A 22461-nucleotide genomic window follows, 5' to 3' on the forward strand; every position below is an offset into this window, starting at 1 on the left:
CGGGCTTCCAGCCTCCAGCACCTAAGAAATAAATGTTGTCGAGAGCCCCGGTCTGTAGCATCTTATTGAGGCCGAGCTGATACAGGTCAGTTTAAGGCAAACAGAGCTTGAATAAAGTGAGTTGTTATAGAAGGAGCGAGGAAGTGATGTACCTCATGAGAGTACACTGTTCCAATGTCTCATACACACACACACACACACACACACACACACACACACGGGTCTTAGGACTCCTCAGGAACCGCCTGGGAAGAAACCCGAAACCCAAGAGAGAACTGACGAAGTCAGTCTGTCCAGGAGTTCTGTCACGGCTCAGTGGAAGCAAACCCGACTAGTATCCATGAGGACGCAGGTTCGATTCCAGACCTTGCTCAGTGGGTTAAGGATCCGGCATTGCCGCGAGCTGTGGCATAGGTCACAGATGCGGCTCGGATCTGGTGTTGTGGTGTAGGCCAGCAGCTGCAGCTCTATTCGAACCCTAGCCTGAGAACTTTTGCAGGTGCCTCCCTCCCTAAAAAGCCCTCCAAAAAGAAATCAGTCTGTCCAGACATGGAGTTTAGGGGGGCGTGAGGTGAGCCATTTCGATTTATAATAACAAGTCTATGCTTGGTCTTTCTCCCCACTCCAGGCACACAGCTCCCCTAAAACCCTTGGAGTTTCCTAAGTGATGACATCGATAAAGACGCGTTTTGTTTGTCATTGTGGGGGCTTTGGGATAACCTCCAGGGCACCTGGTGGGGGCTGATGGCCAGGGTGGCCAACCCTGTGATGAGAGGGTCAGAACTTTGCGTCCCACCCCCCAGATCTCCAGGGGGAGGCTGGAGATTGAGTGCAGTCGCCAGCGGCCAATGATTTAACCAGTCTTGCCTCTGTAACGAAGCCTCCATGGGCGCCCAAGAGGAGCTTCCTGATTGGAAAACATGAGAGTTGGAGGGACCCACGCAACTAGAGAGGGCGTGGCAGTTCTGTGCCCTCTCCCCAAATGTCGCTGGGTGCTTTTCGACCATCTGTTGTTCCTAAGCCATGTCGTATCATAATAAACTGATACTTTGGTGAGTTGAGTGTTTCTCTAAGTTCTATGAGCTGGTCCAGAAAATTAATCCAATCCAAGGAGGGGGGTCCTTGGAATCCTCCATGTAGCTGGTGGGTCAGAAGCGGAGGTAAATTGTCTGGACGGCTTCCTCAGTTGTCTGTGTCCTGCAGCCCTGAAAGGAGGCTGGCAGGGCCCTGGGTGGGGGGAACTCTGTTATTTCATTATTCTGGGTCCAGGGGAATGGGGGAAGCTGACTTTTAGGGGTGACTATGGAAGCTCCTTCGAGGGAGGCACAGAGGTCATCCTTGTGTGGTTGGTGAAAACATTGCCAATGGCAGTTGAGATGTTTGACAACTTAGCTGGCCACTTGTGAAATTTGTCTCTGGTGCATCTACCTCCTGAAATGCACCATCAGGTAGGTCTCGCTTATTCATCCATCCATGCACTGTCCATCCATCCACTACCCATCATCCATGCATCCATATATCCATCTGTCCATCCACCCTACACTTCTGCATCCATGCACTTGTCATTGGCATTTGCTCTGGGGGTGGTGAGGGGCAGTCCTGTGGGATGGATCCCTTAACTTGTAGAATCTGATGTGATCTCCAGGTAAAGAGTGTCAGAATTGAGCTGACTTGTAGGACATCCAGCTGGTGTTGGAGCATTGCTTGGTGGTGTGAAAAAAACTCACATATGGGAACTGGAAGCAGAATCAGACAAGGACAAGTCAACAGGGCCTGGAATGAAAAATCAGTAACTTTAGGGCAGTTCCCCAGATTCTCCAGGAATGAGCTTGCCCAGAGAAGCTTTGTTTTTACTGTTATATATATTCTAGATAGGATAAATTCCCAGAACATGGGTTGCACTCTCATTCATAAGAAAATATGTAAACAAACAAGAAAAGAAAATATGTAAACAACTCAACCACAAAATTCAGGGATTTGTTTTTTTCAAATTAACTGCAGTCTTTGGAATACCATTGTATCTCTTCTCATCTTTGAGTGTGAATTTTTTTTTTTTTTCCCACAGTGTGCATGGCATGTGGAAGTTCCAGGTCCAAGGATCAAACCGGTGCCACAGCAGCAACCAGAGCCACGACAGTGATGATGCTGGATCCTTAACCCACTTGGCCACCAGGGACTTCCTAGAGTGAATTGTTAAGAACTAGCTGCTCCCAATAAAGTATAAGAACACTAATTGGCTTTAGAACCCTCCAGAAGATATGAGTGGGAAATAAAATTGAGTATGAACTGAATTCTACTGAAAGTACGCATGCCTGGAAAGATATGAAGTGAATCAGCAGTTAGCCCTGGGGGATACAGCTGTGGGTAATTTTCATCTTCTTCATTTTGCTGTACTCTGTTTTTAAAATATCCCCCAAATGTGCATTCCTTTTAGAATCATGGAGGGGAGGGGGTGTCTTTCTGATCTTTCAAACACTTCTCAGTGGCATCTGAGTTGGACTTGCTATGTGGGTTTCTGTGTAATTCCTTATCGTTTCTCCCGGACTGGTAGGGCAATGCCAGCAGAGGCTTGACACTGGATGTGCCCTCAGATGTGGCTGTCGGTGTCCAGGCTCGACGGCGGAGGACCTGTGCTGCCCCTGGAGTCTCCTTCACTGTCTTCCAGTCCCTGGATCGACCCCTGTCCTGCGTTGGCATATATTTGGGATGGGCAGAGGTAGAGAGCCATGCCCTTCCTGAGAAGGGAGTTCTTTAACCAGAGGTGAAGTGCAAGGACATGTCTGAGAAAATACTCTACATCCAAGGAGGACCAGTCCGAGTCTGAGTCTGGAGAGTGTGAGGTGGGCACTGGAGCCAGGCAGGAGAGCCGGGAAAGGGGTGGGAGGGAGAAGAGAAGGCTGATGGGGAAGCCGAGGCAGGGCCAGCCTGATGCATCTCAAGGGTCAGGGACTGAGCAGACACCTGGAAAGCAGGTGCTTTGGGTGAGCTCTCCACCCCCTTGGGCTCTGGGTGTCAGACACCTAACCTCTGGACTGCTGATCAGGTCACACTCAGAACAGTGGCTCTACATCCACTCATAATTTGGGCAGGTGTTATTTCTGCTGCAGGAATTCATTCCTTCTGAAGAGACCAGGTTTTGGAGACTCCATCCCCAAGATGCTGGCTTTCATTTTTTGAGTGCAAGGAGTATTTTCTCCGGGGCTTATCTCTGCTCCATCTTGTTGCCAAGTGGGTTGTCTGAAACATGCTTATTAACTATTGATAACCTTGTGGATTTTTGTGTACTTGCCGTCAGCAGTGGTGGTTTGTAAAAGCATGTGGTCACTTTAACTACACACCAAGCAGAGACACTTCATTGCATGGACCCACTGAGGGTGAAGGCAGTGTACAAAAATACTTTAATATACAACAATATCTCACAATACAACAGACCAGTAGTCAAGAGCATCACATGTGGAGAAAATATATATATATATATATATATATATATATATATATACATTTCCCTAAAACTATGATTTCTTATACACACTCAGGACAAAGCCTTAAAAGCTTATAGCATGCTTAGTCTTCATCTAACCACAGTGAATTAAACATTCCTTTCCACAAGAGAGCAGCCTAGGTGATGAATTATTGTCTGATGGAGCCTCACTGAGAATTTGTCTGCTTGTTTTAGCATCATGAGTCTTCCGACCTGGCAACTACAATCCAAACTCCAGATGGTCACAGAACAGAAGCCAACATTTCAGATGATTTAGTCAAGTGATCTTACCTATCCTCAGACCTGAAACAGGCAACTCTCGTACATCTATCGCTAAGTAAGAGAGATGCTTCATACTTAGTATGCTGCTATTAATGTCTGATTTTTCTAGGTTTCTTCAGACAAAATTCCAACTATATTATTACAACATCAACTAAGCAATAATTGAAAGCACCACCAAATGCTTGTCTATAACACTTAAGTTGAGATGCCTCAGTTAAATTACCGTTTTCCTAATAAAAAGGAATATGTCTCACAAAACTGACACTCATATTTAAAAACTGGAAAAAAAGCAAAATGTTATGTAACCCAAACTTGAATTTTACTCTGCTGCTAAATGTTCCTATTTTGCCTGTTAAGAAAAATGAGCGTTTGAATATTTTTAACATTAAGGTTTTGAAAACACTGACCAACCCCCCGCCCCATGTAAAAACAGCTGGAAAATGTATTTAAAATAGCTTCTTTTTCTTTTTTAAAATATTGTCTCCTTTTTTCATGTTTTAAATTTTATTTTCCTTTTTGTGTTTTTTCCTCTTTTTCACTTAAAAAATTTTTTTTCTCGAATGCAGTGTTTTGTTTTATCCTCCCTTTGAGGAAAGAAAATACGGTTTCCCTCAGCTCTAGAGAAGTTAATTCACTTTGACTCAGGATTTGGGCTTCAGACTCATCAGATTTTGTTTCAATCGTAACAACTGGTGTCTACTATACAGCAGACAAGGTCTTCTGGCTTTCACATGTGAACATCAGCAAAATACACCCATGTTAAGAAAAAAAATATTTTATGTTTATATGGATTATATTTAGGCCATCATGACTTTATCATACATCCAGACCCATGGGGAAAATACCTTCTTAACTCACTTTTTTCCTTAAAAACATAAAATAAAAATGGAAAATGCCTGACAATGATTCTGTTGTGGATGGGGCACAAACATATTTCAGCTGAATTACAGTCAATTAAATTTGAAGTAGGAATATCCTTTCTGGGAGAAAAAAAAAAAATCACACAAACCAAACTTTTGAAATCACCAAGTCTTGAAAAAAGATTCTGAAGTAGAATTCCCGCATGGTGGCTTAACAGAATCTTGCAACATTTAAATGCCACCTAGTGTCCAACATTGGAATGGCAGTGGAATTAAAAGCAAAAAAATTGTCCATGCTTTTGCTTTTTTAAAAACAACGACAGGAAGTGATTATTTTCCAGGCAATGGGGTACTGTCCAGGTTCCGTAAATACACCACATGTGGCATTTCCACTAGGCGAGGAATTTGTTCCTTGACCCAGTTCAAATGACATTTTTCCTCAAGCTCTTTTTTAGTGCCAGCAAAGGAATGCACTGGATCTTCTTATATTGACCTATATTTTCTTGACATCACTTATTTCAAGTGATTCAGAGTTAAGTGAGAAATGGAAATACTATGTTGTGCCACAGTGTCACTTACAGAGAATTCAGGTACATCCTGCTCTTCATCATACCCTTTCCTCATGTTTGCTTGGGCAAAACAGCTCATGCCAGTCCAGTAAGCTGTCACTTTTCAGGGACATGGGCACAACCATCTATGCAAATAAACTCATACGTTGTCACCTGACAGACTCAGGAGATTCACACAGCACCCCCCATCTCAACTTCATCGTGAATTGTAAAGTGTGTCTTGGTTTTGCTAAGAATCGTGGAAAAGACAGGGCAGGAACAGAGGTGGTTCACATTCCTGAAATAGTCCCCATGGGCCAGGGCTGTAAGAAGCCCCCACACGTGGGTTTCTTCTCCCAGGTACTCACTCAACCTGATATTAGCATCTCATTCTTTGAAACATCTGTGGACTATTTCTAAACTTCCCGGTGAAAAGCCCAAGATCGCAGATATCTGAGGGCAGACAAGGAAAGGCCCCCCCCCCCCAAACGGATATAAACAGGGAGGAGATCATTTGTAAGTTTTCCAGAAGTGAAACTATCAAATAAAAAGACAGGAAAACAACTTCAAAATGGAAATACAGGGGTTACAGTAAACACTACTCAGAAATCAAATCCAAAATAAAATAATTAACGAAAGTTAATGGTCTTGCATGGTGTAAGAAGTTCGATTATCTGAGTTATGTGCTCAGTGACCACAAGCAATCAGAGTCCAGGTGCAACTGAAAATCGGATTTGGGCCCCTGAGAAGTGCCAACCTGAAGCGGGGCTGATGGGGCCGCTGCATCCAGTCCCGGTCTGGTCCCACCAGGTGGCAGAAGGTCGCTCAGCTCTCAGCTTCACCAGTCCAGCTTCAGGTCCGCCTTGCTCCATACATATTTTCCTCCTCGCTTTAGAAACATCTTTTCATCAAAGCCACTGAATTTTATGGCTTTTTCTACCCCGACATCCAGGATGGACTTGGATGGATCCTTCCGCCCGTTTCTACAGTTCAGGAAGCGCATCTAGGAAATTCAGGATAGAAGGTGAGATATTTCCTTATAATTTTTCTTCTTTTCTTTTTTGCTTTTTAGGGCCACACCCGTGGCGTATGGAAGTCTCCAGGCTAAGGGCGGAATGGGAACTATAGTTGCCAGTCTACACCACAGCCACAGCAACGTGGGATCCTTAACCCACCGAGCAAGGCCAGGGACGGAACCCTCTTGGACACTAGTCTGGCTCCTTACACTGAGCCACAAGGGGAACTTCCTATTTCCTTACAACTTTCCTGTAAAACTCAATTTGGGGGACTCATCCCAGATCATCTTTGACATTCCAATCATCTCAAGAAAAGTTCATGGTGCCCGGTGCACCCTCTGTGGTGAGGATGCTTCAACAGCATCTCTGTGCTCAACCAGCTCCCATCACCCACATGAACACATCGGATCAGGTAAGTGGTAAACGCAATCATATATACACCGCAGGATGACGTGCCCTCCACTGGGGGGTGGGGTAATCAGGAAGGTCTTCTGGAAAATGTTGACCTCTGAGTTACATTTTGAAATTGGAAGCTGGAGGGAAGAGTATTGCAAAAGCCCAGAAGCATGAAAGAGTTGGCATGTTTGGGAAACTGCAGGTGGATGATATTGCTGGAGTGACGACTGTGTGTGCATAGATATGTAAGAGTAAATATTAATAAAAGCTTCTTTTAAGAAAGGGAGACAGAGGGAGAGAGAGCCATAAGAAAGGTGCTACAGAGGCAGGAGTCTGCCCTGCCCTGCTAAGGGTCTTGGTGTTTTAATCCTAAATTAAGTATCTTACCGGCAGGAACCAGATCCTCAAGTTTTGTTTTGTTTTGTTTTACCCTTTGGCTGCATCCGAGGCACATGGAAGTTCCCCAGGTCAAGGATGGAACACCAGCTGCAGCTGCGACCTACACCGCAGCTGTGGGAACACTGGATCCTTAACCCACTGTGCCACAGTGGGGATTCCTGATCCTCACACTTTTATGACCATGGCATAGAGCATTTTGTCGAATACTTGGTGACACAAAATGTTCTTAAGTTGCCTGAAGGAAATTTTGTTCCCACTGTATTTATTCCAAAGAGTACAGAGACCAGAAAGTTTGTACAGGAACTTTGGTCAGAATCCCCACCCAGCCTTAATACTCCCCAAATAAATCTATTTGCCTTTCCCTTTCTACCTAGAACCCATAACCTGAACATCTCGTTATCATCTTTTTCCCTGAGCTTCACAGAGAAAGCTCATATTGACAAAAATGAATGGCAGTGAAGCCTCATATTGAACAAAAAAATGAACGACGGTTTCAAATGAACTTGAAAATAAAATATCAAAAGTCACAATAAGCATTTCTTGAGGCTTGAAACACCAACTCCAATGAAATACGGAAAAGCCATTGTTATTGTTGGAGTTCATTTCTTAAAAACAGGTCTTTGAATGGAATCATTTGTCCTGTGCTATAAATATTTGCAAATGATTTTGAATTCCCCCCCCCAAAAAAAAGAGAGAAAAGAAAAAAAGAGAAAGGGAGAAGGGATTCATTTTTCAGTTTCAAGAAGAGTGGATTATGGTTTCCTTTGGAAGACAGCGGGGCACGAATGGTCTCAGTGCTTTTGGAGAGAACTGTAATCTTTTCTCCCCCAAAACCAAGAGTTATCTGTCAGAGGGCAAGCTGGCAGCATCTTAGATACCTACAGCAATCATGTGAGGTGACAGGGCCCCCCTGCCAAGGACCCATGACCAGAGAACCCTGCCAAAGACGTAACAGAGGAGTCTGTTTTGTGTTTCGTCAGCTCCACGTGATGTTCATGGACCCATAGCCACAGCGGAGACCCCTGTGCAAACATGGGGGGCAGATTCAAGCCAATGCCTGCCCCACCACTTCACTCAGAGCTGGACACAGGGAAGCAAGGGCAATGTTAACGCTAATCAGTGCCAATAAAAATATGCAGAGCTGACTGAGAAGAAGATGTGTGGACCACATGGTTACATTCACTGTCGGTCGACTCTGCCCTTCCTGCTTAATGCATTTTTAAGGAGTCATCTCATAAATCACTAGATACTCACATATTCATCCAGAATAAGGTAGGAATCTCTCATCTGCAAAGGAAAATTACATGCAAAATTAGTTTCAAGTGTATTTTTCAGTATGTGTGCTCAACTTACAACGTTTGCGTGTTTGTGCTTCATGAATCCTGGCTTCAACACGTCTTAAATCTTTTGAGTGCCTTCGGCTATGTCCCTTACAAGCTGAGTCATCTGCCAGGGTCCCATCCTCACCTAACACACATCTCCAGGTGATCCCATGGTGTCCATTCAGAGGATGCTGCTTCATGCCGGAAGGGCCACTCTGAAAGCTTATCTGACAATTCAATCCACTCTGAAAGCTGCTTCATGCCACTCTGAAAGCTTATCTGACAATTCAATCCACTCTGAAAGCTGCTTCATGCCGGAAGGGTCACTCTGAAAGCTTATCTGACAATTCAATCCCCAAGCTACTTTCCCCATTTCCTCCAGCTGTGGGGAGCCATGTCTGTCAGTGTTCAATATTTGTCTCTACCAATGGCTTTAACATCTTTTTTTTTTCAATATATAAAGGAGAATCTCTTTAATGCTATAATCCAAGAGTTTACCTGAGGATGGCAGTATTTACTTCCATAACTTGTAACTCGTTATGCCTTCTACAGGTACATAGAGGGTGCACCTGCACACCTATAGGAAGGGAGACCCTCTATAGATACCTCATATAAGTGGGGATCTGCAAATAGTTTTCTGTAAATGGCCAGATAGTAAATAGTTTCAACCTTGTGGGCCATTTGGTCTCTGGCTTAACCTGTAAGCCCCTGTGGACCTAAAGAACAGGTGAGGTTGTTCCATTGAAACTTTCTCTAAGAACCTTGAAATTCCAATCACATAAATTTTCATTAATCACAAATGTCATTCTTGTTTTGGTTTTTTTTCCCCAACCATTCTTGGCTTGCATTCCTGGTCTGTCCCACTGGCTGTGGTTTGCCGGCTCCTGTGCACAGCCAGGTCAGGACCTAGTAGTTGAACGTCTGGAGGCCAGCCAGCAGCATCAGCATCATCTGGGAGCTTGTTAAAATGACGCATCATGGGTCCACCTCCAACCAGCTATCGGTTTGCAAACTCAGGAGTTCCCGGGGTGACATGGGAACCCACCTCCCATACACAGAGGGCAAGCAGAGGTGGAGAAAGAGGTAATCACTCCAGATGGGCAGGTGGCAGGTACAACAAACCAGGGAACTTGCATACAAAGCTTGTCTGGGGCATCCTGCACAACAAGGTGATCCGAGAGCCCACTGCTTATAACACAGGGAAATCTGCTCAGTATTGTGTAATGACCTATATGGGAGAGGACTCTGAACAGGAACAGATACGTGTATGTGTGTAAGTGATTAACTCTGCTAAATACCTGACTTTAAAAAACAACTTTGTAAGTCCACTATACTCCAGTTTTTTTTTTTTTTAAGTTTATAGAGAAGCCTTAACTGGGTTCAGTGACATGTGCTGTCCAGATGGCTTCAATCACACCTGCTCTCAAGGCTGCATCCTTGGAACAGCTCCTTCTGGGGGAACAGGGTGGAATATACGCTCCAGGAATGGGGAGGAGTGAGGGGCCTCTAATTGCTTGGGTCAAACAGAGGTCAAATCCACTCAGTCACCTCCTTCAATCCCCCTGAGTCAGAATCTACATTTTAACAGGAGTCCTGGGGGGGTGCTGTCTTCATTTCAGTGATGTTTGAAATGAACTGACTAGTAGGTTTCTCAGGCTTTGGGGTTATTCTAGCCCTAGTTTGCCTGTTGCTGGGCTCTAGGTGAGGTCAGCTAGCTCTACTTCTGACACAGGTAAGGTCAGCTGACATTTCCTTGACATAGGTGAGGTCAGCCGACCCTGTGACTCTGCCTCAGTGTTTCTAAAGTGGGCGTAATGATTTTCAGCTCATGGAGCATCTGTGAAGTGCTCGGCAAATAGCAATGCTCATTGTGACATACTTTCCTTGATTTCTCATCAAACATGTAATTAAGACAAACTTTTAAGAGTCAAATAAAATAGAGCGTGGATGTGAATATTCTCCTCTACTCTCTGGCCTCTTTGTGCAAGCTGCCCTGTTTCCCATTCAAGGGTGTTCTCATCCGTGCTCTGGCCCACACTACTTGGAAGCGTAAAGTATAAGGAACAAATCCTTGTTCTGGAATTCCTTTTGACACAAGCATACAAGGGAAGCTTTTGCTGCATGTGTATTCTTTGGTGGAAGATGGGGAGTGCTGTTGATTTTTAAATACTTTAAAAGTCCTCTAACTACCTCTTTTAGCAAAAATCCAGTTTTCAAGGTAAGCCAAAACCCTGATAACCCCATTATCCCCAGAGGACCATGGGATGTGTCTGTGCACATTAGGATTAAAGGGCAAGTGAACTGGGGGCGACGGTTTCTCATTCGCACCGAATATCCTATCATGAGAACTCACCCTTGTCCTCACTGTTCTTTGCAGCATGCTGTTAAGTCAGTGTAGAGTTTACCTGTTCTCTGTCGGCTGAATATTGGCTACTTGGAGTTTTCACCGCCGTCCTTACCACGGCAGTAACCCAGCTGTAGCAGGGTGTTCCTTTTCTCCTTAGCATCCTAGGACACACTATTTACTCTGCTGCCACTCACACCTGGAAGCTCCGAAGTGTCGACATGTTTTGGCTAACATCTTTAAAAATGTTTCATTAAAATATATGTTTTTGGCTGTCCCCATGGCAAACCGAAGTCCCCTGGGCCAAGGATCGAACCCATGCCACAGCGGTGACAGTGCTGGATCCTTAACCCCTAGGCATTAGGGAAGTCCTGGCTAATGTTAATCGACATAATATACACCTTGGTGCTAACAGGACGAATCCACTTGTTCATAGGGGAAGCCTAAAGGATTCGTGAAAGGTGCCTTCCACCTCAGCCCTGGGACGGTTCCCTAAGTCACGGCATGTGGAACCCCTGGTGCAGAGATTTCCTCTTTGAGACAAATGTGTGATGGGCAACAAAACAGCTTTTGCTTTATACAACCTGCCGGTTAGACTCGGGCACCAAGCAGGACACGTCTTTGTGGCGGTCTAAGAATTCCTCAAACTCTTCGTCGCTGATAACAAACTGCTCTGCTTCTCTCAGAGCATCTTCTCCAACATTCTCACCCTCAATTAAGAGGCATTGGAAGACCTGAAAAACAAGAGTTAGTGTAATGTTGGTTCTGTAGACAGCTTTCATTGTGGTTTTTTTTGCTTTTTTGGCCACGCCTGCAGCATGTTCTTGGGCCAGTGATCAAACTAGGGCTACGGTAATGACTTGAGCTGCTGCAGTGACCAAGTTAGATCTTTAACCTGCTGCACCACAGGAGAACTCCCATCCATTATTTGCTTTTTACCCCAAATCTCATTTCCCTCTGAACTAAGCTTCATCTCTCCTAAGCAAAGAAGACTCTTCAACAAGGAACATGCCAGAAAGACACCGCTCTGGGGAAAGGAGAAATGCGCCCTGAAATTTAGGGATATGGTACTGGAAACCCAAATGTCCCCAAAGCATAAAATTTTAAAAAGTGGTCTAGTTATGTTTGATCTAGTTGTATAATCTAATTTTTTCAGACTATAAAATAATGGGCATTCATTGAAGGAAATATGAACTACATAAAAGCATTGAGAAAATAAACAAATTGTTTTTTAATCCCAAACCAAGAAGCAAGTATTTTCAAGGTGTGGTTGCTACTGATGTTTAACAGGTCCTTCCTTACTAAGCCCTGCAGAATGTTTTCAGTTCACATGTAGGAAGAGTTTTCTAAAACCGCTCATCGTCTTTTTCAACATTCTTGTAAGTAGATCCGTTAACGTGTGTGTGAGATGTATTATTCCATCAGGAGGACTACCATCATCAGAAAAGGAAACACAACTCCAGGGACTTGTTCAAGGTGAAAACAGGTAACAGCTGATCAAGGGCAGAGCAGCGCAGAGCCCAGCTCTCTGGGGTTTTCAGGAAAGGGAACATTCTATGTGGCATTTAATCAGCATTTTAAACTACTGAGAAGTAGTTTTATTTATTTGTTTTTGGTTTTTTCAAATTATAGCTGATTTACAAGGTTCTGTCAAGTTCTGCTGCACAGCAAAGGGACCCAATCATACATATATATACATTCTTTTTCTCCCATTATCCTCCCTCATCATAAGTGACTAGATACAGTTCCTTGTGCTACACCGCAAGAATGAGTAATTTTAAAGGCCATAAATATCACCTTCTTTGCTCACTTTATGTCCCCTCCCCTCCCCGGTCCTTTCTTCTGCGCCCCCAGTTCTTTGACATTGCCCCCCCCCCAGGCCCTGGCCCCGTGGTGGTTTCTGTGTTTGCTTTCCTGAGCTGTGGTCCTCAGCAGGCTGCGGATATCGTGGGAGGGGACCCTACTCACCTTGTCCCCACCGCACCTGTCCCCAGGTCCCCAGTCCAGGCAGAAAGGGAGGAGAGAGGCCTGGCAGGGGTGGGCCTTCCACGTAGGTGAGAATCCCAAGCTGCCTGGAGTATCAGATGGTAAAGACACACGAGGGTGTCTTTCCTGGTGATGGTCCCAGGATCCACTGGCTAAAACACAGGGGCCTCTTGGGAGAGAAGCCACATCCTGGGAGCATGAAGGGGAGTGCGGGAGGGCTGGGGGGTGGTTGGGTGCCGCAAATTACAGGTGATGGCCACTCCCTGCAGACAAATGCCAGGAGGTCCTTTCACTCCTGGAAGCTCTGGGTACTGTTGTACCCTTGGCTGTGGGCAGAGCCTGCAACCCGGAGTGGGGAGGCGGCTCTCAGATGAGGAGGCCACCTCGGGAGCCAGGCTCTAAACCACGTAGGGACGGCCTAACCACAGGCACCTGACCCAGGTTTATATCCACCTGCAGCCTGAAGACCTCAGCAATCTGGTGAGAAATCGTTCTCTAAGTGGGCAGCAGCTAATCCTCTCTGTCCAAAAGAAGTCAGGGTTTTGAAAAGGCAATACTGGAGTGAATCAGGGAAGCAAAAGCCAGAGTAGGAGTCAAAAGATTGGAGAAAAAGAGCCACAAGATAGAAAGGTGACAAGGAGCCATGAGCAAACCAAAGCCATGAGAAAAAAAATATATATAATATCTATAGATTTATAGATCTCTAGATAGATATAGAGATCTCTAGATCTGTAGATATGCTCTATCTATCTATCTATCTATCTATCTATCTATCTATCTATCTACATATCACAGAATTGGAGCAGAGATGAGAAAGCAGGAAAGGAGAGTTGTGGCTGGCAGGTGGTTCTAGAAGGAAAGTCTGAGAGGGTGATGCTTAGCCCTCTGGCTCTCCCCCAGCCCTCCCTGGTGGTTCACAGCCTGGGGTCCTTTTTCTGCAGCTGTTATCAGCCCCTCCCCATCTGGAAGGGTGGCTAGTATTCCAGATTATTTACCTATGTCACCAAACTTCAAGTCCAATATACTAATTTTAATATTTTTTAAGAAACATGTCTATCTTCTCTGAACCCACTTCTACATGTTACAGGATAACCTCAGGTAAATAATACCTCATCCCCTTCCCCTTCTCTACAACCCCACTCTGAATGCTGACGTGGGATTTACAGCACATCCCAGGCAACTGGGCAGGAAAGGTTTTCTTTGTGTCTGGATGGGAGCTCCTTCCCCAGGCTTTTCCCACCGATGGAAATTCTGTCCATCTGTCAGAGCTCAGCCAGACACTGCCTCCTATGTGAAGTCTTCCTGGCCCTTTGGCAGAATTAAACTCTGCCTGTTTCACCTTCCCACATTATCCCAGCACACACAGCTTTTTATTACAAGAATTCTCCTCATCTCTTTTCTTTGCTAGAATTCTACGTCTTTATCCTCAGTTGCATCTACTCTGAGGTCCACGCACAGACTCTGCCTAACAATCGCTGGGCAGTTTGTAAGGATGTATAGTCACCCAAGCCCTCCTTAGCTATCTGTTTCAGGATAACAGGCATGGGATGAGGCCCGAGCAGCTGGTTTTTAACCAGTTCCCTGAGTTGGCTCTGAAGACCAGCCAGGGGTAGAATGCTCTAGTTTGTAATTATTTGCAGTCGCCTGCACATTGTGGCTGTTGTAAAAACACCTTGGCTTGGCTTACGTGTATTTGAATCTTAGACTCTGCAGTAGCTGTTGGTGGAGCCAGTCCTGAAGCACACATCCACGTGGGTGAATCTTGGTGAATTAATTTTGCTACAACGTGGGGATGGCCTTGCTCCCAATATCTTCTGATAGTTTAGTGAAAAATGAACTAACAGTATTTATGAAGAATATATATCCATGTATAAATAAACCAAGGGTTTTTAAGGTAACATCCATCTTACTATTTTAAGAAACACATGGAGTTAGGCTTTCTCTGAACATGTTCTTGAGACTACCTCCAAGGATCTCTCATGCTCTTTTATATCTGCTTTTACAACATTCCAGAAGGGAATATGTTCTCCTGCTCCCAAGGGGAACTGAGGCAAAGAGAAGGTAGGTAAGAAGGGTTATCAGAGCTGAAGGGCCAAGGACCCCTTTCCTGACTGCCTCACTGTGTCCAGAAGTCTCCGTATCCTTTCCATGGTTGGTTTCACCGAAGCAAGTCTTTCCTGAAAGTTCTCTTAGTTACAGTCAGCAAAAGCCACATGGTACGTACCTTCCAGCGGACAGGGTTCAGAGCTTTGATGTGTTCTGTCATATCTTCTTCCACATTGAAGCGATTGATGACTGAATTTATCTTGAAGGCCACTTTATAATCCCTGCACCACGTCCTCAGTTTTTGGAGATTTTCCACATGGTTCTTCTTTCCCTGACCACGGCCAATAAGGACATTGACCTGCTCATCAAAGCTGTCACAGGAGATGGCAAGAATGTCCAGATATTCACCTGGTGGAAAATGATCACCATGAGGCTCTCCCATCCGGGGATCAAGATGTTAGATCCCTTTAAGCCAGAGGTGGACAATTGGAGGCTAATGATCACATAGGGACACATAAGCATTTTGTTTGCTCTTTATGCCGTCTAAAAACATTTCGGACTACTTGAAAACATCTTGATGTGGGAGATTTAACATAGAATATCTACTTATGATCTACAGATGGATGGATTGAGAAGATGTGGTACACATATACAACGGAATACTATGCAGCCACAGAAAGACAACACAGATGCAACTAGGGATTCTCCTACTAAGTCAAGTAAGTCACAAAGAGAAAGACAAATACCATATGATATCACTTCTATGTGGAATCTAAATTATGACACAAATAATCCTGTCTATAAAACAGAGACAGATCAGGGCCATGGAGAGCAGACCTGTGTTTGCCACTGGTGAGGGGGGAGAGAATGGGACGGACAAGGAGTTTGAGGTTTGTAGATGCAAACTACCACATTTAGAACAAATAAGTAATGGGGTCCTAACTGTACAGCACAGGGAACTGTGTGTAATCTCTTGGGTTAGAACACAATGGAAGATAGTATGAAAAAAAATGCATGCATATGTACAGGCTAGGTCTCTGTGCTGTACAGCAGAAATTGAAGATACACTGCCAATCAACTAAACTTTCACTAAATTTTTTTTAAAATAATTTGAGCATATGGTAACACTAACCTTGAGTTCCCATGTAGTATAAAAATCAGTGGAAGCTCATAATTGGTTTCCACGTGTCCACTGCGAATAGTCCTCACCCTCTCCTAGGGTGTCCCCACCACTAATGCTTGTTTTTCTGATGCACCTCCAACTTTGCTCCTGTGCACCACCTATCCCATACAAGCATGTGAGCTTTGGACTGTCGGGGGCAGCCATCCTCCCGGTCCTTCGTCTTCACACCACACAGATGAGCAGGGGGAGCCCATCTCAGAAGGAAAGCATGCCCAGGTCCACAGCCAGGAAGCCAACCAACTGCTCTCTGCTCACCTTGCTCCCCAACCCCATCTTATCTCTCTGAATCTGGTTCCCCAAACTTACTTTTGAACTTCCGAACCTCTCATTCACCGAGTGACTCCCTTCACAGATATTTGACATTGACCCTTTGCCCTGTGGTTTTCCTGTGAACTTTCCTCAGATTGGATGTACCACTTGCATCCAGGGCCATCCTCCCCACTGCTCACATCTGTTCCTTCACCATCTCGGGAGATTTCCTGTGACCATTCTCAACAAACGATAAATGCACCTGCCCTTTGAATGAGTTCAAGGTGCAAACAACCCTCACAAAGCAAAGACAGCACATTTGACTCCCAGAGTTAAGTTATAACTGTTTCCTAAAATGATAGGAGTCATAACAGCTAACATTTTTCAAGGGCTTCCTAAATCCCTGGTACTGCTCTAAGCATGTTGACGCCTCTGTCACCCTGAGCTGTAAGGGATCCCCACAATCTTAAGATCAGTGGTTCCCAACCCTGGCGGCCGGGTGGGATCCTTTGCAGCACCCCAAATTGGCCTGCACGCACCACAAGGTTCTGATATAATTAGTCTGGGGTCCAGTCCCAACACTGACAATTCATTTAAAGTTCCTCCAAAGCCAAACACTGGTCAAAGTTGAGAACGAGTTTAGTCCAATCACATAATTTATACAGGAAACTTAGGAAATACAGTTCTTGTTGAAAAAATAGTAAAAAAAAATGAAACAGGAATGGCAAACAAACGAACATGAATTTGCAAATCAGATTTTGCAGAACCGCACATACACTGTGTCAATTTTCCTCACTCGTGTTTCGGTTAAGAGCTCGCTTTACTGATGGGGTACAGAGAGTTCTGGTGGTAACAGGTTCAGCGGTCTGCCTCTCCACACCGTCTACTTAGTGCCCTGCAAGACTAGAACCACCAGAACTCGATGGCTTGAAAAGAGATTAGACTAAGCACACTGGGTTTTTCCTCCCTTCTGATCCCCAGCAGGCCTGGCCAAAGACCCAGGATGGAAGGAAATACAGCCACGGACCACGAGAGCGGCAATAGAGCCAGGCCTGGCCAGGTGCTCACCATAGCTCTTGAACCACCTCTCCCGGATCAGGCTCCCGTTGCTCACGATGCTGACACTGGGCAGCTGTAGCTCCTCCTTGCAGAACCTGACCAGCTTGCCCAGGTACTCGCCCCGGTCGTGGATAAACGGCTCTCCGCCTGAAAAGTTGATCTTCTCCATACCTGGGACAGACAATGCATGGGTTTTCCTTCTATTTTTTTTCCACTTTAACCAACATCCAATACGATGTTCAAGGCAAATGTAATATTTTCTCAGTGTAATGGGATGAGATGAGAGGAAAATGCAGCTCAGATGTGTTCCCAAGCCCCAGAGCCTCTGACCTTCCTTCCTTCCTTCTTTCTTTCTTTCTGTCTGTCTTTCTTTCTGCCTTTCTTTTTTTCTTTTTAGGGCCACACCTGTGGCACATGGAAGTTCCTGGGCTAGGGGCTGAATCAGAGCCACAGCCGAGGCCTACGCCACAGCCATGACAAGACCAGATCTGAGCTGCATCTGTGAACTACACTGCAGCTTGTGGCAAAGCCGGATCCTTGACCCACTGAACAAGGCCAGGGATAGAACCTGCATCCTCACAGAGACAATATTGGGTCCTTAACCCACTGAACCACAGTGGGAACTCCGCCTTTGACCTTTCCGCGTAGGGTCCTAGGTTTCCCCCGGATTGGCCTGGTTTACAGTGGCCCAGATCTCGTTGCTTAGTGTTTCCAGCACCCTCTTTTACTCTCAGATGCTTCTGTAATGGGACAGTGATAAATGATATCACCCCATGATTCATAAGCTATCATGCTAGGAGGAGGCTTGTGTCATGATCATTATTGTCCAGTAGAAACATTATTGCCTAAACGTGTGGTTAAATAGGGGCAGGTGACCAGAGGCAGTGAACAGTGTATTGGTTGGTGGTGTATCGCCTGATGAGTTTGAGGAGCAGGTTTAGAGGGATGAAAGAATGAGAAAACTGAAGGAAAGGATGGAGAGACGTAGAAAAGAGCTTGGACGAGGACCAAGGACGCCACAGTGGTGCCAACACACAGGCTGTCATATCACAGCCGAGGTCAATAGCTGATGCTCATAAAGATTGACTTCTATTCGGCCTTCTCGGTTTAAAAGCCGAAGGAACAAATTACATGTTTTAGAAGCATCTTCAGCCAGAGTAGCCATTTTAATTTTTTTTTTATTTTTTTTTCCGTTTTTATTTTTGGGGCCACACCCTAAGTTTCCTGGCTAGGGGTTGAATCATAGCTGCGGCTGTCAGCCTACGCCACAGCCAGAGCAGTGCATGGTCCAAGCTGCATCCGCTACCTACACTACAGCTCACAGCAACACCAGATCCTTAACCCACCGAGCAAAGCCAGGATTGAACCTGCATCCTCCCAGATACTATATTGGGTCCTTAACCTGCTGAGACACAATGGGAACTCCAAAATTTTAATTTTAAATGTAATGTAACGTACACTTACATTTATTTTTTAAATTTAAATTTAAAGACATATTTACATTTTTAATAGACTTCAAAATAAATTTACCTTTATTAGCCAGAAATCTTACTTAAAGGATATATTACATTATACCTTAACCATTTTAATAGCTTTGGTTTTATTTACCTAAAACTGAGAGGTCATGATATAAAAGTATGAATTATAAACCTGATAGTTTTTACTGTATTAAAAACATGAGCATTCACTTATCAGTGCCCCGTAACAAATTTTTAAGGTGGATATATGAGTTCTCACTATGTCTATATTTTAAAGAATATTACTCTGATATTTAGAAAAATTAAATGTCTTGACACATCTTAAAAGTACTGGAGTAGGAACTCAAACCCTGGCCTTGAGAATCAAAAGTCTAAGTTCTTTGCACAACCAGACTTCTCTCACAGGTTCATTCACACATTAATTCATCTATTCAAACCTTACTTTTCTATTACATTCTAGATATTTTCCTAGACAGAAAGATAAAGAGATTGCCACCTTTCAACCTTGGAACGCAGACTCTTTGGGCACCCAGATATTGAAAACAAAACAACATAACAAAACACAAGAGCACAGTTAGAAACCTGAGGGAGAAAGTTCCCTTGTGGTCCAGTGGGTTGAGGAGCTGGCATTGCTGCAGCTGAGGGGCAGGCTGCAATTGCAGTATGGGTTCAATCTCTGGCCAGGAAACTTCCACATGCTTTGGGTGCCACCAAAAGAAAAGTTAAAAAAAAAAAAAAACCTGCTATAGTACGCATTGGTAACAAGTACCACAGAATTGTGAACAAAGGGGAGAGGGCATTCATTCTGCCCAGGAAAAATTCTATGGAGTTTGAAATTTCACCAGCAGAGATTGGGGCAACCAGCCTTCCAGAAAGAGGGAACAGTATGCAGTCACAGGGTTGGTGATGCAGGAGTTGGGGCAGAATAGGGATCACGTGATGCACCCAGAGCCTAGGGCCCTTGAAGCATTGAGGGGAAGGATGATAGCACAGAGCTATCCTGTGATGAAAAGTTGGGCTTGGAAGGCATCTAGGAGTTAAGTGGGGAAGTTAGGCATCAGACTTACAGTTTAGTGAGATAACATGCTCTCAGTAGGGACACAGAGACAGTGAGATGAACGGCAACGGTGAGAAATAAAGATACCGGGGCTAGAGCCCACCCAGAAGAGCGAGGTAGGTCAGACATAGGATGAGCTGTGGATGGCAGGGCAGATGTAACAGGGAGTGGAATCAGCCAGATCCAATGATGTAGGATTTCACCATATAAAGTATGAAATCAGGCAAAACTAGCATGACTGTTAGAAGCCGAGGGAGTGGTTATATCCTGGGTGGGAGGGGCAGGGGCTGAGGGGAGCACGCCCTCGAGTGCCCTGATGTATTCTTGCTAGATCTGTGTGCTGTTTACCTGGATATGATCGCTTTGTGAAATTTAAGATGCGTGCATGTCTGTAGGTGCATGTGCTACACCTCTGTAACAAAGTTAAGCAAACCGAAAAATCTGGTGTTGTTGCTGAAGAGCACCTGTTCGCTCAGGAGATGCTCTGGGGAAGATGGGAAGACAGACAAGGAGAGGAGGAGGGACAGATGTGGTGCCAACTTAGAACTGGATTTGCTGAGCACTCTCTGAGATGCCTGCACGTAACCTGATGCAGTGACCTTCAGGGAGGAGGTCTCCAGAGCGAAGCCACTGCCTTATTTGAGTTACAAATAGTTTAAGTGCAGCAGAAATCAGCATGGCCTTGTAAACCAACTATACTTAAAAAAAAAAAGTTTCACAGGAAGAACATGTAAATAATCCAAAATAAAAGACTCAGGGGTTGCATTTGTCAAGTCAAAGCTTCTGCATGTGTTGTGACTTTCCTCGTTAACTTTTTCTGGGAAACCCCGATCCCTGGATGCTGTGGACAGACCTCCCTACCTGCCTTGTCCCATACGATGGTACACAGGAACCTGGGGGGGGGGGGGGCAGTGCAGACCCTTCTCACTTAGTCGGGGCTGGACCACTTACCCCCCCCAACACCTGTCCCCAAATTCACCTTCATGTCCTCTAGCAGGATGGCAACCTTACTGTGCCCTGGGGAACAACCACCGTGTCATGGAGAACAGTCCCTGCCTCTTACCCCGCCACGCAGTAGCCAGGCACAGGATGTCTTTCTGGGCCTGGGGACTCACCCGCTTCCTTCAGCAGCCACAAGCCTCTCTTGGCTTCCTCCAGGGGCAGCACGAAGGATGTCTTGGCCGTGTGGAAGCAGAAGCCACACTTGTAGTTGCACTGGCGGGTGAAGTGGTAATTGACGCTAGTGGGGGTGGTGGGCAGATGGCTGTCCTCCTGTGCCCTCGGGGGTTCCCCAGCTTCTGTTTTACCCTGCAGCTGCTGCCGGCTCCTATCACCCCCTGCCCGCCAGAAAGCTGCCCAGAGCCAGAGGAACAGGGGCCCCAGGCTGCTGCCCAGCGAGCCCAGGGGCTGCACGAAGGTGCTCAGCAGCCTGAGGGCAAAGGTGACAGGTACCAGTGTCCACATGGCAGCAGGTGCTCTGAGGCTGGCTGCAGCTCCAGGCTCAGTTTATATGTTCCCAGGAACCTGTCACATGAGGAGGCTGGACACACCTTCTTTGACTCACTCTCAATTGAGTTCAAGTTTCGATTTTGCTCTCGTGAAAATGAAAATTGGAACAGGGCCAAGACAGAAGGCTCAGGATTAGAGTTGGGCGTCTGCTTTTCTCTACCCCTCCACTCGCCTCTCTCTCCTGCTGTAAGTAATAGCCGTCTAACTGGATACTCATGAAGATATTGACATCGAATCTCTCTCTCCATAGGACTAGATGGAGACAGAGCCACTTGTGCAGCTGTTGCGGGACTCATGCAAGACATGACATGCAGAAGCTCTTATCTGCACCTTCACATGGGGGTACTCAGCGAGGGTTTGCTAGGAAAGCCAAACAGGGAAAAGAATGACTGAGCCTTGGAGGGTGAGCAGAGACTCCACCAGCCTCAGGACCCCTTTCAGATCACATCTAAACCCATAGGCACACGATGACATCCATGCCTGAACACTGCATTCATCTTAATTGATGCATTTGCACAGCGTTAACATTTAAAGTTCTCATTGTGGCTCCCTGGTAACAAGCCCAGCTAGTATCCATGAAGATTCAGGTTCGATCCTGGCCTTGCTCAGTGGGTTAAGGATCCAGTGTTGCTATGAGCTGTGGTGTAGGTCACAGACAGGGCTCGGATCCTTTGTTACTGTGGCTGTAGCTTGGAAACTTCCATGTGCCATAGGTGTGGCCCTAAAAAGCAAAAAAAAAAAAGAGAAAGTTTATATCCCCTGTGTGTCTATAAATTGAAGTATGGTTGACTTACCATGGTGTGTTAGTTTCAGGTGTACAGCAGAGTGATTCAGTTGTATGTACATATGTTCTTTCTCAGATTTAGTTACATATATATTCTTTTCCAGATTTTTTTCCAGTATAGGTTATTACAAGTTATTGAATTCATTCCCTGTGCTACACAGTTGGTCCTTGATTTTTGTTTATTTTACATATAGTCGTGTGTATATGTTAACTGCAAACTCCTAATTTATCTCTCCCCACCCCATTCCCCTTTGGTAGCCGTAAGTTTGTTTTTTATGTTTATGAGACTATTTCTGCTTGTTTTTTTTTTTTTTTTGATGGCCACACCCATGGCATATGGAAGTTCCCTAGCTACCGGTCGAATCAGAGCTGTAACTGCCAGCCTACACCACAGCCACAGCAACACCAGATCCAAGCCACATCTGCCACCTATGTCACAGCTTGTGGCAATACCAGATCCTT

The 22461-nt window shown here is 45.3% G+C and overlaps 1 protein-coding gene across 1 annotated transcript; it reads right to left on the reverse strand.

The window, feature by feature from the left end:
- On the reverse strand, nucleotides 4229–21185 carry RSAD2 (radical S-adenosyl methionine domain containing 2). The gene is given in 6 exon segments (NM_213817.1): nucleotides 4229–6174; nucleotides 8237–8269; nucleotides 11233–11382; nucleotides 14859–15088; nucleotides 17181–17342; nucleotides 20822–21185. Coding segments are annotated over 6 exon segments (1089 nt in total). The 5' UTR covers nucleotides 21171–21185; the 3' UTR covers nucleotides 4229–6009.

Source organism: Sus scrofa, chromosome 3 (assembly GCF_000003025.6).
Source record: "Sus scrofa isolate TJ Tabasco breed Duroc chromosome 3, Sscrofa11.1, whole genome shotgun sequence".
In the NCBI taxonomy this organism is placed as follows: Eukaryota; Metazoa; Chordata; class Mammalia; order Artiodactyla; family Suidae; genus Sus; species Sus scrofa.